At 36.3% G+C, this 13,726-nt stretch overlaps 1 protein-coding gene across 1 annotated transcript; it reads left to right on the top strand.

The window, feature by feature from the left end:
- Nucleotide 1: 1 nt before the first annotated feature.
- LOC137261827 (lysoplasmalogenase TMEM86A-like) lies at nucleotides 2-13,349 on the top strand. The gene is made up of 2 exons (XM_067799619.1): nucleotides 2-110; nucleotides 7,423-13,349. Exons 1-2 carry the CDS (start codon nucleotides 90-92, stop codon nucleotides 8,107-8,109), a joined length of 708 nt encoding a protein of 235 aa, XP_067655720.1. The 5' UTR covers nucleotides 2-89; the 3' UTR covers nucleotides 8,110-13,349.
- Nucleotides 13,350-13,726: the final 377 nt, after the last annotated feature.

Below are 13,726 nucleotides of genomic sequence, written 5' to 3'. Positions count from 1 at the left end.
ATATAGTATGCTGATGTAAACAAGACCAGCTGATATTTCTTTGTGAAATGCGTGACAGATAGGCTGCTTTTCAAACTTCACAATTCAAGATGACAAAACCTTTGACTGTGGTAAGTTTTCTTAACACGTTCCATTTGTAATTACATCCCTATCATGGCGACATCCACCACATTGTGTCTCCGTCTGTAGAAGGAGCTCACAGTCGTTGAAGTTGTTTACAGATTCCCAGAAATTCTGTAAAACATCTTTTATTATCATGAATATTATTTTTTGCGCATTTCTTCCAACCGTATCAGCTACGATTTTATTTCCGAGCAGCCAAAGTCTTGATCTACTTGCATGAAAACAGAAAGGCCCTGAATTTGGCGGATTGAGATTTTACTGTTATAGTGTCGAAACAAAGCCAGCGATGAACTTGAGAGGTTAGAGGAAAATGGCGCTGGATCCATCTGATACTCGACTGTTCTTGGTTATCTTGAATTAATCTATCCATTATGTGTTTTAGTATTTCATGAAAGAATGATAACGTATTATGTTGTAAGTGCGAAAATCTTTCCCACGACAAGAAAACTGTGTCAGCCCACGTGACAAACTGACCTACAAATCGTAAATCGTTTGTTGGCACGAAACACATGTTTACCTTAAGATTAAGCCCTTATTAGACCAATGTGTTTCACATGTATAAATTATTTCGTTTGTTTTCTAGTGGAAGCGGGTTTGGGTGGTGGTTTTAGAGCAACAGTCTTACGAGTTTTGTCTGGATAATGAGCTCAATATATTATGATGATTTTAACACAAGATTCAGCCTCAGGAGGTGTTGATGTAGTAATAGTTGTGATGTAAAATGCCAGCATATTAGTTGTTAATGAGACTATCCCAAGAAAATGACCCCAAATGAAGTATCCCACTGTCTAGAAATTCCAGCCCTGCTATCAATGAATATTATTACTTCAAACCATGTTAGAAGCTAGATGTGTTTTTGTGTATGTAGGCATGATATGTTCAGTTCGATATTTTTTTTATTGCTTTCAATTCATGATTTTTGGGCTTTTTATGATAAAGATTCAGTTGATTTGATCTGTCAAACCTACTAGGTCATGTGAGAAAATGTTGTTTGTCACTGTGTTAGATGGGTTTGTGCGTCATTGTTTGTAAATATTGATAATCCCTGTATCAAATATTTGAAATGTTGAAAGGTTTCAGTTAATCGAAACCGAAATGCTCAACTAGTTCTTTTAACAGTTTGTGTCATGTGATTATTAGAGAGGATTCTGTTCAAGGTATCAAACCTGTTCACATGTAAGTACATTCTTGTGAACACATGGAACTCCCATACAGTAAACACTTAAAACACAGTTAGATCTATTTCTTAAAAGTATGTCAAAATTGCAACAATGAATTCAGTTCATGAACAATGGAGCTATATTTTTCAACACGTACTACTGACACGTTTTTTTCGCTGATATATGTCACCCTAAGGGTTGACCCAAGTGTTGATGTGTGGCTGTTGTCACCTGTCAGTTTCATGATGCTGTGTTTTTATCCAGGGCTGTGTGAATATGAAGGTTTACCAGAGCATAACTGTGGTGACAGTCATATCAAAGTTTTAATTTGCACATCATGACTGGGACTATATGATAGACATGGACCTCACTCTAACTTTGTTCGTTACCCATTATTCAGATTTTATTAGTGGGGGAAAAAACAAGCCAAGCTATGATAGAAACAACAGTTGGGAAATAACTGGCACTCTTTTGTCATTGTTATGGGATTTACAACTAACTGATTTGTCATGTCTTATCTACTAAACTTACTTTTTCCTTTATGGTCTGGCTCTTAATCTTTAATATTGTTTTTTTTTCTGGTGAACACCCCACATTCCAATAGTCTTATTTTATCATGATTGTGAAACAAATTCCTGTACAGTTTGACGTCAAATTTTCCAGTTGCATGAGAGCAATTACTCGAGTGACTGCTGAAGTAGAAAGTGTAACATCTGGCAGGAAATCAAGAAAATGGATATGCTGAAACAAGGTCAAAACATGTCCTTTGACCTAATTACTTGTCCTTACCCTTAGACAGTGGCTTTTGTCTGTACAGGGATCATCCATTTACAGACAGTACTCCACAAGATTATCGCTGTCTGAACTGATTGACATTTAAGCCCCCACAACCCACACACTATTGTTGAATTTCCCGGCACATGACTTGCTGCGTCAGTCATATGACCCCATTCACAGAATGTGGACTTTGAACTGCCATGTGGTTGTGAATTACATCAACTTTATGACATCTGTGTAGAGGAATTCAGTGTTTGTTTATCATGTATATAGGAGAATTTTATCATGGAAACGAAATTATTACTGCAAATTGTAGAATTTTTATCAATCTGGGATTTATTATTGTGTGAAATACAATCTCTTTATATGATGATATCTATCTACAATAATTAGATCTTCCTGTCTTGTTTATCTCATTACTTGATTGTCCCATTTGAAATGATACTTTCATAGACTTGTCTCTTGTAAACAGCATCTTGCCCCAGTAAATGCTTGCATTGTTTGTAAGGTTTGTAATATTAAAAGAATTTGTGTTCAAGAAAGGATTTTTCAGGAAATGTTTAAAAACCATCTTCCAACAAGTGCAGATGTTAGAAGTTATATAACCATTTTGGTTGCTTTTCCTTATTCATGACAGGAAATGTCATTCTCATAATTAAAGAACGATGTTACATAGCCAAACAGGAAGTCATGAGATTTTACATGGGTGTTATTTCACCTTGTGGTAATGATTGACTCTTGTTGTGTAACAGGATGGTGGGGTAGTCCAATGTTTAGGGGTAGTCCAATGGTTAAAGCATTTGATTAACACACCTCGGGTTCGATTCCCCATATGGACACAATTTCTGAAGCTTATTTCTTGTGTTCCCTGCCGTGATATTGCTGGAATATTGCTGAAAGCAACATAAAACTAAACTCAATCAATCAGTCACTCAGTCTCTCAATCAATCACTCTTCAGTAACCATCAAATTACAGAGGTCTTTGTCATGCTTGATATCTCTTCACATTTTATCACAGCTGGTGGTCATAATAGTAAGCATGGACAACAAAGGTTTCTCATCCTTACAGTTAAATTTTACGTGTCCTGGGATTTTTATCCAAAATATCAATGTAAAAGTACCCCTTACCCAGTTCCCAAGTAAGAATCTGACTGGAAGTAATGTTTACTTAAATTCTTCGTTTGCTTTCTTGTTGTATGTTGGGGCAATGCATGGCTTTATTTTAAGATATTCACTAATCATATGAATTCACTAATTCACATATCATTAGTGAACTTGTTTTGTTTATTATGTCATCATCTGAATGTCTCTTATGAGTATTTCAGTGTCATATCATTTATATCAGTCGGTCTAGATTATTTGGAAAAGTGGCCAGAACGTACTACTCACTCATGAAGCACTTGCTCAACTGAGGTAACAGTTGTCTGCTACATAGTGGCTATTGATTGGTCCGAATATGTCATCCTTACATTAAAATATTGGTATCAATGACATTGCCATTGCAGTACATTATGAAACATTTTGTGTCTGTTGTGTGTTCAATTAAGTGATACAAACAAGATTGACATAACCTCATAAATATAATAAATCACATGAGCACATCTCTGTCTGGCCATCTGTTGTTACAGCACAATGGCGATCATCCGCTGTGTCTAAATATATCTTTCCTCACTTCAACCAGGCCCATTGTGGTGGCCTTGTATATGCCCAGTGACCATTTTTAGAAGAAGGTCATTTCTGATTTCACACCTTTAATGAGTTGGAACAAAGGTTAAATTTTAGAAAGTAATAATATGGTTGCTTATATATCACATATTTCCATACACATTTATACTCTCTATGACAAAATTACCTGGATCAGTGAATATGTTTCCTATTTATATCTTGTGATGTTAAAGTAATCACATTGACCTGCTTCAATGACAACGAACATGTTCATACACTACACTTTGTTCTGCAATATATGCTCAAGAATGTGATCAGAATGTACAAAGGCATGGGAGGTAACTCTATTCAGTTGTTCAAGGGGTTTATATAGAGGATATGTCCAGTTTTCCTGTTGTAACTGGAAAACTTCTAAATATGACAAATTCTTCCACTGCAGATGGTGCTAGGAATAGTCTAGGGGTATTTTGCTATAAATTTAAATTAAATGTCTGAAAATACAAAAGAAGCATAAGAAAGGAGAAAGTAAGCAGCAGGACAGATTGATTGTGTGTACTTCCATTCACGCCTCATCTTAATGAAAATACTAAGTATGTATAACAATGTATGCGTACATAGGACGTGACTATGGGGAAACAACTTTCTCAAAATGGCATATTCACTGACACAAGTATGTCAGATTTTCCAAGGATACTTTCATAGTTGCAAGGGTACTTTCATTGTTGCAAGGGAAAGGCATAAAAGTGACATGTAAGTACTACTAGACATTCTGACAATCTGCTACTTGTTATGTTCAGTTTATTTTAATTGTGACCATTCGCAGTCAGATACACAGAGTGAAATCAGTGTGGTCTTTTCCTAGCACGATATCTGATATATTTTGTTTAGATTTCACTGAAATACTTAGTATTGGTGACAAAGACCATTTGTCATTTATTTTGAGGTGTATGAGGAATTCAGGAATTTGTGTAAGGAAGATGGTGTTGAATTATACAATAGACTTTATGTGGGAAACATAATCAACATACATGTGATGTTATTTCATAAACACTTGGCAGTCGGCTAAAAATTAACACTGACATTAACTGTATTTGCATATTTTCCAAAACATTCTCTGTGATTTTTTGTTCATCAACAAGCATGAGTAATTTCATCAAACAACAATAAAAATACTGCTCATTACAATGATACCTTAGTTTCATATAAATTCAATTCTTCCTGCAGACAGTGTGACACTTTAATGAAGGCATACTATAAATTACACAAAATGCAGTGAATGGTGATGTTGTAATGTGTCAAAACTGGTGAGATTTACGAGATAAGTGGAGGATGTCATAGGAAAATTAATTTCAAATAGAATTCTAAACTGAACATTGCATTTATTCTTCGTGATGTATTTGGATATGATTTTGACATCAAAGTAAAGATGGAAGGGGAGGAACATATATCGCATGATTTATGTAGGAATTAAGTAGCGAGCATTTGCTAATGGTAAGTTGGATGTCTTGCATATATGTTTTAGTTTTAGTGGAAGATATTGTTAGAAAGGTGACTGACTCTGGTTGAATGTAATGTAATTCGGTAATGTGGTAACAATGTTTGTACAGTGTATGTGGTTTCTTCAAACTGCAACATCATCACTATGTAGAACTGACCACACGGCTAACTGACAGCCAGGCAACAACTGGAGTAAAACAGTAGCCTGCGCAGCAAGTCACAAGAATCACATTTATACCTGCACCACCAGAAATGGATCTAAAAGGTTCTAACAATGTCTATCTGTTTATCAGTCAGACACCAATGATGTGATTTCCAAGGGCCGTAAGCCATGGTGTGTTTATAATGGACATGGAGCTCTTGGTGGAAAAATTGAATCAAACACAAAAAATTGATTTAGCAACATTTGATATCTGTACCGTTTTGGCCATAAAACTGCTTGACAAACACTTTCTATGGCAAAAATGTGCCAGACTAAAAGGTTATTGTTCATGTGAACTTTCCCTTTAAGGGATCAAAATAGTGATCGTAGTAATAGTTTAATTTGTGCATCCTGGAGTAGAAAATATTGACAAAATATTTTCAATGTGCCCTGGCTGCACAACAAAAACATAAAAAATATACTCACCTTGATTCATTTTAATCATTCATTTATCATTGTTTAATGGAAACTGTAAAAAAAATTTGACCAAGTCAAACCTATTTCACGACCCCACCAAACTGTTTAATTGTTGGAACTGTCAACCTCACAACTGTCAACTTCATGACAGGAAATCCAGCTGTCAAGTTTACAGGTTTACATGTTTACCAGTTTGTTGAACAATAAATTGAAATGGCAGAATTGTTGTAATGTTTCAGACAGGATCATCAAAAGGCAAGACACTTAAAAAAGAAATGTGTATTTGTTTGCTTAATTTCAGAACATTTCAGTCTCCTATGGCATTGTTCCTGGTATTACTAAAAAAAAGGTGAAAATTCCCCACATTTCATGGAAGTGTTACTTGCCCAAAACACACGTCTGATGGTTTAGTGGATAAATATAAAGTTATTCAATAGATAATAAGCTATTATCAGTATCATACACACATAAGACCTGAGGTTGTCTCAGGTGGTGAAAGGCTGGAACTAGTGTAAAGACACTCTCTGTTTCTCCAGAATAACATGGAGCTGGTTTGGATCAGACACAAATCCCTGTTTTACATTACTGCATTATCGTCATCAGACACCACTGATGTAAACAGGTCCACCTGATTCAGTTTATCATCACTGCTTAAGAGCATAAACACTGAGCTCCCTAATTCTTGTCAACAGGAATAGTATATACAAGTATTTGGCTCAAAACAATGGCTAGTCTGATGGATTCATCATGTTAGTACTGACAAGCTGGATCAGGATAGGGGTGGCCATGTGTGTTCTTTTGACATTTTCCCACATCACATATGATATGTAGGCTGCATACATTTGGAAGAAAGTTTGAACAAATTAAGTACCAAACTGTGTCAAGGTCAAAAACATGGTGTGTAATTTTTGTTTCTTGTTTAATTCTGTGTGATATTAGAAATCGTCTTTCAAACATGGCATTGATCCGAGATGATTACCCACAAATTGTCAAACTCAAAGAAAACAGAAGGGCAATCACACCAAGGCTATTGGCTTAAAGATTTGTCAGAATAGGAAGAAATAATAAGTTTCAGAGGTCTTATTAATATGTTGCCATAATCCGGAATTTTTTCAGATTAGAAAATCACGGACATCCTTGTGTGTGATTTTCCGTAAGTTATTAAACTGTATGTTCTATGGATATTTTCACTTGTAATGAGAAAACAGTCATCATGATTTAGTGAATAGAGTGTACCATCTTCAGCCAAACTAGGTCATGCCAAAGACGTTCTGAAAAAGTGGAATTGGTAACATAGGCTATTTGTCACTCTGCTTTTAGCACTGGTCGGCTTATTATCAGAGTAGAGCATCCATGTTGTATTGTGTCATGGAATTTCAGTGGACTAGTGCAGTAAAACTGGGATTGTTCCAGGACACATGTGGATGCCGCTGCAAAAGAGCAATTATTTGAAGCATGACTTAAACCCAATAACATCTCACTTCAATAACCATGAGAGTTTTCAGTTGTGCATACCCAGATCACTATTATTGAGTGTTCCACCTTTCTTTGCATTCATAGTTTGTTTTCATCTTCTTCCAGCTGAAGAGTGTTGGACCCAAGCTGGTGCCATTCTTCAAGACGGTGGCTATATACTTCGTATTGTTCGGGGATGAGGAGCGATCTTCCATTTTCTTCTGCATCGTCAAGCTCCTCCCTATCATCTCGCTCATCCTGTTTGTGCTGATGCATGGGATGAACCTTTCCGAATACTACCGCTACTCTCGTCGCATCCTCATTGGTCTTGTACTGTCTTGTCTCGGAGATGCATTCCTCGTATGGAAGAAGACATATTTTGAAGCAGGTATCCTCATGTTTGCCCTTGCCCAACTTCAGTATGCCCGAGCATTCGGCTGGCGTCCATTCAACCCATACGCCGGGACAGTGTTTGCAGTTCTGTCTGGCATCATCTTCTATCACCTGCAGACGAATCTGGAGGGCATCATGATGTACATGGTTGGCATGTACCTCGTCCTCATCAGCATCATGGGGTGGAGGGCTGTCGCTCGGGTCCGCTTCTTCGATGATCTGTGGACGTGGACCAAGCTTAGCAGTTGCGCTGGTGCCATATGTTTCATGGTATCAGACTTGACCATAGCAGTTGACAAATTTGTGCGACCAGTTCCATTTGCTCATCCAATCATTATGGTGACATATTATGCTGCTCAGTTTGGAATATCTCTGTCAGTTGTGGACAGTCCTCTGGAGGAATTGATGAATGTTGATTGAACTCAGCCACATTGAATAAATGTAACACTGTTACCAAACTGATTCTCAAAACCACAAAATTTCAAAGTAGGAGAGAACTTATTTTTCGAAACAAAATATTGTGTAGTTCCACCATGGGTCTCAATGATTTCAAGGACCAGTACAAGCTACCTTGAAAAAGGGGAACAGTTGTCAAAATTCCCGAATTAACATGGATAGATCATCAACTAGAATGATGAAATAACAATATATCTTGGGATGGATATTCCAAAACTTGAAAATCAAACAATGAAAAGGTCCCAAATTATTTTTTTGTTTTGTAATGTACATGTAGATACAGTGAAAATTGCCTGAAACAAGGTAAATGTTCCCACTTAGTCAAAGAAATGGACTCTTCTCTCCATATTCATAACCCACATGGTGGGTGCATTGACATTGCTGATGAGGGGTTTTCTCAACACACTGAACGTTCCAAGCCTACTCCACCTTTTTTTGGGGTTGGAGAGCATTGATGGTGCACTAAGTCATGATATTACTAGTCATCCTCTGCCTGTGAATAGATGAGCAGCTTGCTTGAATGGACTCTTTAGTTCATCAATCAACCAGATATACTGTGTATTGAATATATTTACTTCAACGATTAATGATTAACTGCGAGGCTATTCCTGTACTCATCACGTACACTGTTGCTAATAATTACTAATGTTCACCTCATTGATGACATGGAATCAGAAATAGACAAATTACATCCTTAAAATATAATTCACTAAAATATTTGTTAGAACTTGTTCACCAATCCAATGTTTGTGGACGAATTTATTCAGTATATCTAGATGTAGAACACAGTAATAATGGTGCTTGTAAAACAATGAATTCAGATTATAGTTTACGATCCATTTACTCTTTTTGCGATAGATAATGATGTTTGAGTATGTATTTTATTGAAACAAGCATTACTGTGCATGTACAGTCATAGAATGTACTTTAGAATCTACATTGTGTTTTTTCATGGAACATCTGACTCTCCCAAGGTGCCTACAAACAGTATGAACATAAAGTTCACTAATTACTAAGAAGGACAAGTTAGTCTACCTTCATATACTGACTTGGCAATGGTATATGAACTTTAGCATCTTTGGACTTCAGTTGTCTTAAAACTTCCACCAAAATACTGTTTTTTAGCTTTTCTTTATCAGTTGGCGGTGACTGTAGATAGCTGAAGCTTTCACACATACGTGTGTGTGTTAGGAAGAAACACTAAAACCAAAAGCTGTCACAACATTGAATCATGTGACATTTGACAAACTAGATCCTGTTGGTTGTATCTGAATGTTGCTGACTGATATCGCATGCTCCTCTGTCAATGCTTCCCACAAAGCATACACAATGCAGTGTTTTGTTGATATGTTTCTTTATCGTTTATGTGTGACCTTTAAAATATTTATGATTTTAATACACCAGATCTTTCACTTGTGATTTGTCTGTGTATGTTCTTGCAATAGTTCTCCAGACAGCATTTGTTTATTATTTTATATGTATGTTTTAGTGCTAGATTGTTGTGCTGTTCAGGTACGTCTAGTTATGTAGATTCCTATCAGTAGTCTTTGTAGTTTGGGCTAAATTTCTGTGTGCTATGAAAAATATATGTTCAAATTGACATACATTGTGTTTACCATTCACAAGTAATGACATGCACAAAATGTAAACAATAGTAAATGCTTTACAAATTCCTACTGTCACACTTGATATATTGTGACTTTCACATTCAGAAACCATCTAACCTGTGTGTGTATATTATTTAGTTTTGTGTGAACTATATTTTCAGGTGTGTTGGTCTCTTTATGTCTTTACCCTCAGGAAACCTGTGACGGAAAGCATGTCTGTGTTTTGTGTGTGTTGTTTATAATTATGTCTATTGATGTAGTGCTGGCTAAGTGCAAGATATGCTGCACACAGCACATATTTACTGGGTTTGTTTATTATACTATGAATGTTTGCGGCTTCACAGGAAGTCTTCCAAGCACTTTTAATCTTATCTTGGACCTTAACTTCATGTTCTTCTCAAGATGTTATTGATCTGTTCTCAGGAACGATGAATCCTTTTTGTTTATGACATTAAATTTTGCATTTATTTTCCAGTAATATTCAGAATACATTTCAGAGTTTTGTTTGGATACAAGTCATTGTTACTGATTTCTTTTCCTTATTTGTGCTCAAAGTGCTCAGGATTTCCTGACCAAGCTACAGCTGAATAGTCTCAGATTTGGTCCGATTCAGTTTCCTGATGATTTAAAGCACAGTGTTGTATGGCGTGCCTTTTTTTTTAAAATTCAATTTTATCCTGCTTCTTACAGTTTGTATTGTTCAGGGACCATGCCATTTTCTTGATTTTCTGTTTTTGAACTTTTTAAATATAGTGTGTTTTCTCTCTTTTTCAATATTGTCTATCACTTGTCAATGGACAGTATCACAAATAAGTCATGGCAGAGAACCAGTACCATCTCATGGTTTAATAGCCATCTGAAAGTTGTTGAAACTTCTCCATTGTGACACATGCATGGTTTTCTATGTATTGACAGCAATTAGCCCACTGAAATATCCTCACTGGGTTTGTGAGATGGTCCCTTGCACTGACACTCACAACAAATGTGTCAGATGACAAAATTGGCATTAGTGGTGTCGGGAAAACAACTTGTGTTTTGTGAATGTCACACATTGGAGATGTTTCCATGGTTACAGTTTTAAGCTTGTATGTTAGTGCTAGTACTGATTTGGTTGGTTTTATACCTAGTTGTAGAATAGTCTATGTTTACTTTGACAGTCATTAGGGAAACATTATTATTATTTTTGTTCATGTAGATTAACCATGTATGTTTTTCAAATGTCTCTTCAGAGCATTTACAATTGCCCCGCACAGGATATTGATTGGGATCTTTTGAAAAACTGACATTATAATTTATTTCTCAATATTTTTATAACTGTTTGTGCTGATAGACAAACATGGTTTTCATGGCTTGTTGTTGACAGTACCAATTGATATATAGGCTGTCCTCAAGAAGCCATGTTTTGTATATATATTCTCTTCTTCTCTGCAACAACAATGCAAATGTTGTTATGACTGGTTTGGCATGATGGTGACTGTGGATGCCTGTCTCAACAATGCTCCTTTTTCACAGACTTTGGAAATGTCACTGGTCACAACAGTGTCAGTTAGAACTTCGGTTGCTGGGTTGGTTGGTTGGTTGTTGTTCAGCTCCACACTCAGCAATCCTTGTGCCAACCATGTCAGCGAGCCTGACCACCCAGTCCCATTAGTTGCCTCTTAAAACAAGCATAGGTTACTGAAGGCCAATTCTATCTCAGATCTTCACAGGTATTTAGGACCAAGGACTTGTATGTAGTGTAAAACAAAATTTGGAACCAACAATCACTACACAACATGGCTCTTAAAGTATTCATGATTGATGCAAGCAAATCAAGTTTTGTGTTTGCAATTGGTTTGAAATTGTGTACTACATTTGAAGATATGATCAGCCCAAATTCACATTTAGTCATATTAATGCAAAGTTTTGCATTCAGTATCTTCCTGTATCACATTTTACTGTGTTGTAGCAGGGTTGGCAAATCTGCTATTTTGACATGGTGTCGTCTGTCATTCCAAATTTCTCTGAACTGGACTTGCTCAGGATGATGGTGGTGGTAGAGGTGGGTGGGTGGTGGGGATAGCCCAGTCGTCAATGATACACTCATGACTCTGAAGACCAGGGTTTGATTCCGCTTATGTGTTCAATACATGTAACTATTTCTGGCATCCCCGACATAATATTGCTGCCAACAGATCCAACCAAAACATTCTCCATCACTCACCCCGGGTAACAGAATGCCAAGTCCTTCATTTACAGGAGTACCAGTTGTCTGACCAGTGCATCTCCGTATTAAGGTGGTGGTTTGTTCGTGAATTGGTTTACGGATCCTCCCACTCCGATATTGTTAACCAAAAGTCATGAAATTGCATTTTAATGCTACTTTTACACTGCAACATTCACCAATATGATTGCAAAAAGTGCACGCAGTGACATGCACAGATAGTAACATACTCTAACAATTTAGAAGAAAATTTATCAGAAATTACATTTTTCCAACCAGTTACTAAACAAGTCCGTAAACCAAAATATAAATAAGGATTGTGTTGAAGAAGCAGAGAGATGGCTCCACAAGTGTGTGAGTGTTTTGTGCGAGATGGATGTGTGTATTGAAATACTCCTGTAGTATATTATTGTTAATGTTTCAACATGAAATACATAGCAACCTCAGCTATACTTTTCAAAATTTGAATACATCAAAATATGAAATATGAAAGGAACATTTCAAAATTAGTCAACTCCAAGCCCATACATGTACTGTGTTGTGATATTACCATTGCTGACAATCGTAATTGTGTCATGGGCTTTTGGTGTAGTTTTACATGAATGCATATGGAAATACTTTAAACTTATATATTTATTCTGAGGACAGGTTTGGCTCTCATTTAATATGTAAACTTATGTGATACATCCATTTCTGTCAGTTTGCTTTGACTCAAAAAAAATACCAGATCAGCTATGCTCAAAGGAAATGGTCAATATTGACATCTTGGTGTGAATGAACAGCTAAATTTACAGGATGTTTCAAAGTTCTATTAAAAGTACTCATAATTAACAATGCGTACACCAGTTATGAGTTTACAGAAAGAGGTTGAAAGCAAATTAGACACAAACATCATCCAAAGAGCTTAAAACATCATATATTTTCCTAATATTCAACACATTTTTAAAGTACATTGATATCAAGTTTCTATTTGTAATGTTTCAGTGGTTCCTTCTATTAGATAAACGTGAGTTGGTATGCAGCATATCCTTTGTATTGAGTGTTTGAACAGTTTCTAGAAGTGTGTGCTCTGTTCTCTTCAAATATAAATCTGGGGGAATTTGGTTGAGAATAGGTGTCGGGTCATGAGAATGACCCTAGTCTTCCTTCAATACACAGAAACCTTGGTTCATCTCATTGTTGATGAGCCAGTCAGGATATCGGAGGTGAAATCTTGAAATGAGCCTTAACCATAAACCTGTTGTCAGGGATGACACTCTATTTGATTTCTGACGTATATGCATTTATGTCAGGTCCAACCCTTCCGACAAGGTATTGTAACATTTGTGTTGTTTATCTTCCACACCTAGCACACATGTATACTGAGGGAGAAATGAATAAAAATATTAATCCTATGTGATGTTGTTTGTCTGTTCTTAAAGATATAGGGAAGTGTTGTGAAATGGGTTTAATGTTGCACATAGAGAACACTATATGAGGACTCAATATACGAAACGAGTGTCCTTTCTATGGTATCTGACCAAGCAAAAGTGAGGTTAGATACCATAGGAAGGTCATTAGTTTCGTATAATTTGTGTGTAATGAGACTGAGTGTGGTACTATATTTACCCGTGTTTCACATGCATTAAACTGACAAAAGTGTGTATTTTTGTTATTTTTATGGTTCCAAAGTGAAACCGGTTTCAGAAAGATATTGCAGAAGAATGTAGTACTGTTGTACACTTTTCGCATGATGTCACACTGTGTCACAGTACATCAGCCCCCCCTTGGT

This window comes from Haliotis asinina, chromosome 14, assembly GCF_037392515.1.
Source record: "Haliotis asinina isolate JCU_RB_2024 chromosome 14, JCU_Hal_asi_v2, whole genome shotgun sequence".
In the NCBI taxonomy this organism is placed as follows: Eukaryota; Metazoa; Mollusca; class Gastropoda; order Lepetellida; family Haliotidae; genus Haliotis; species Haliotis asinina.
This window is presented reverse-complemented; position numbering and strand designations above follow the sequence as displayed.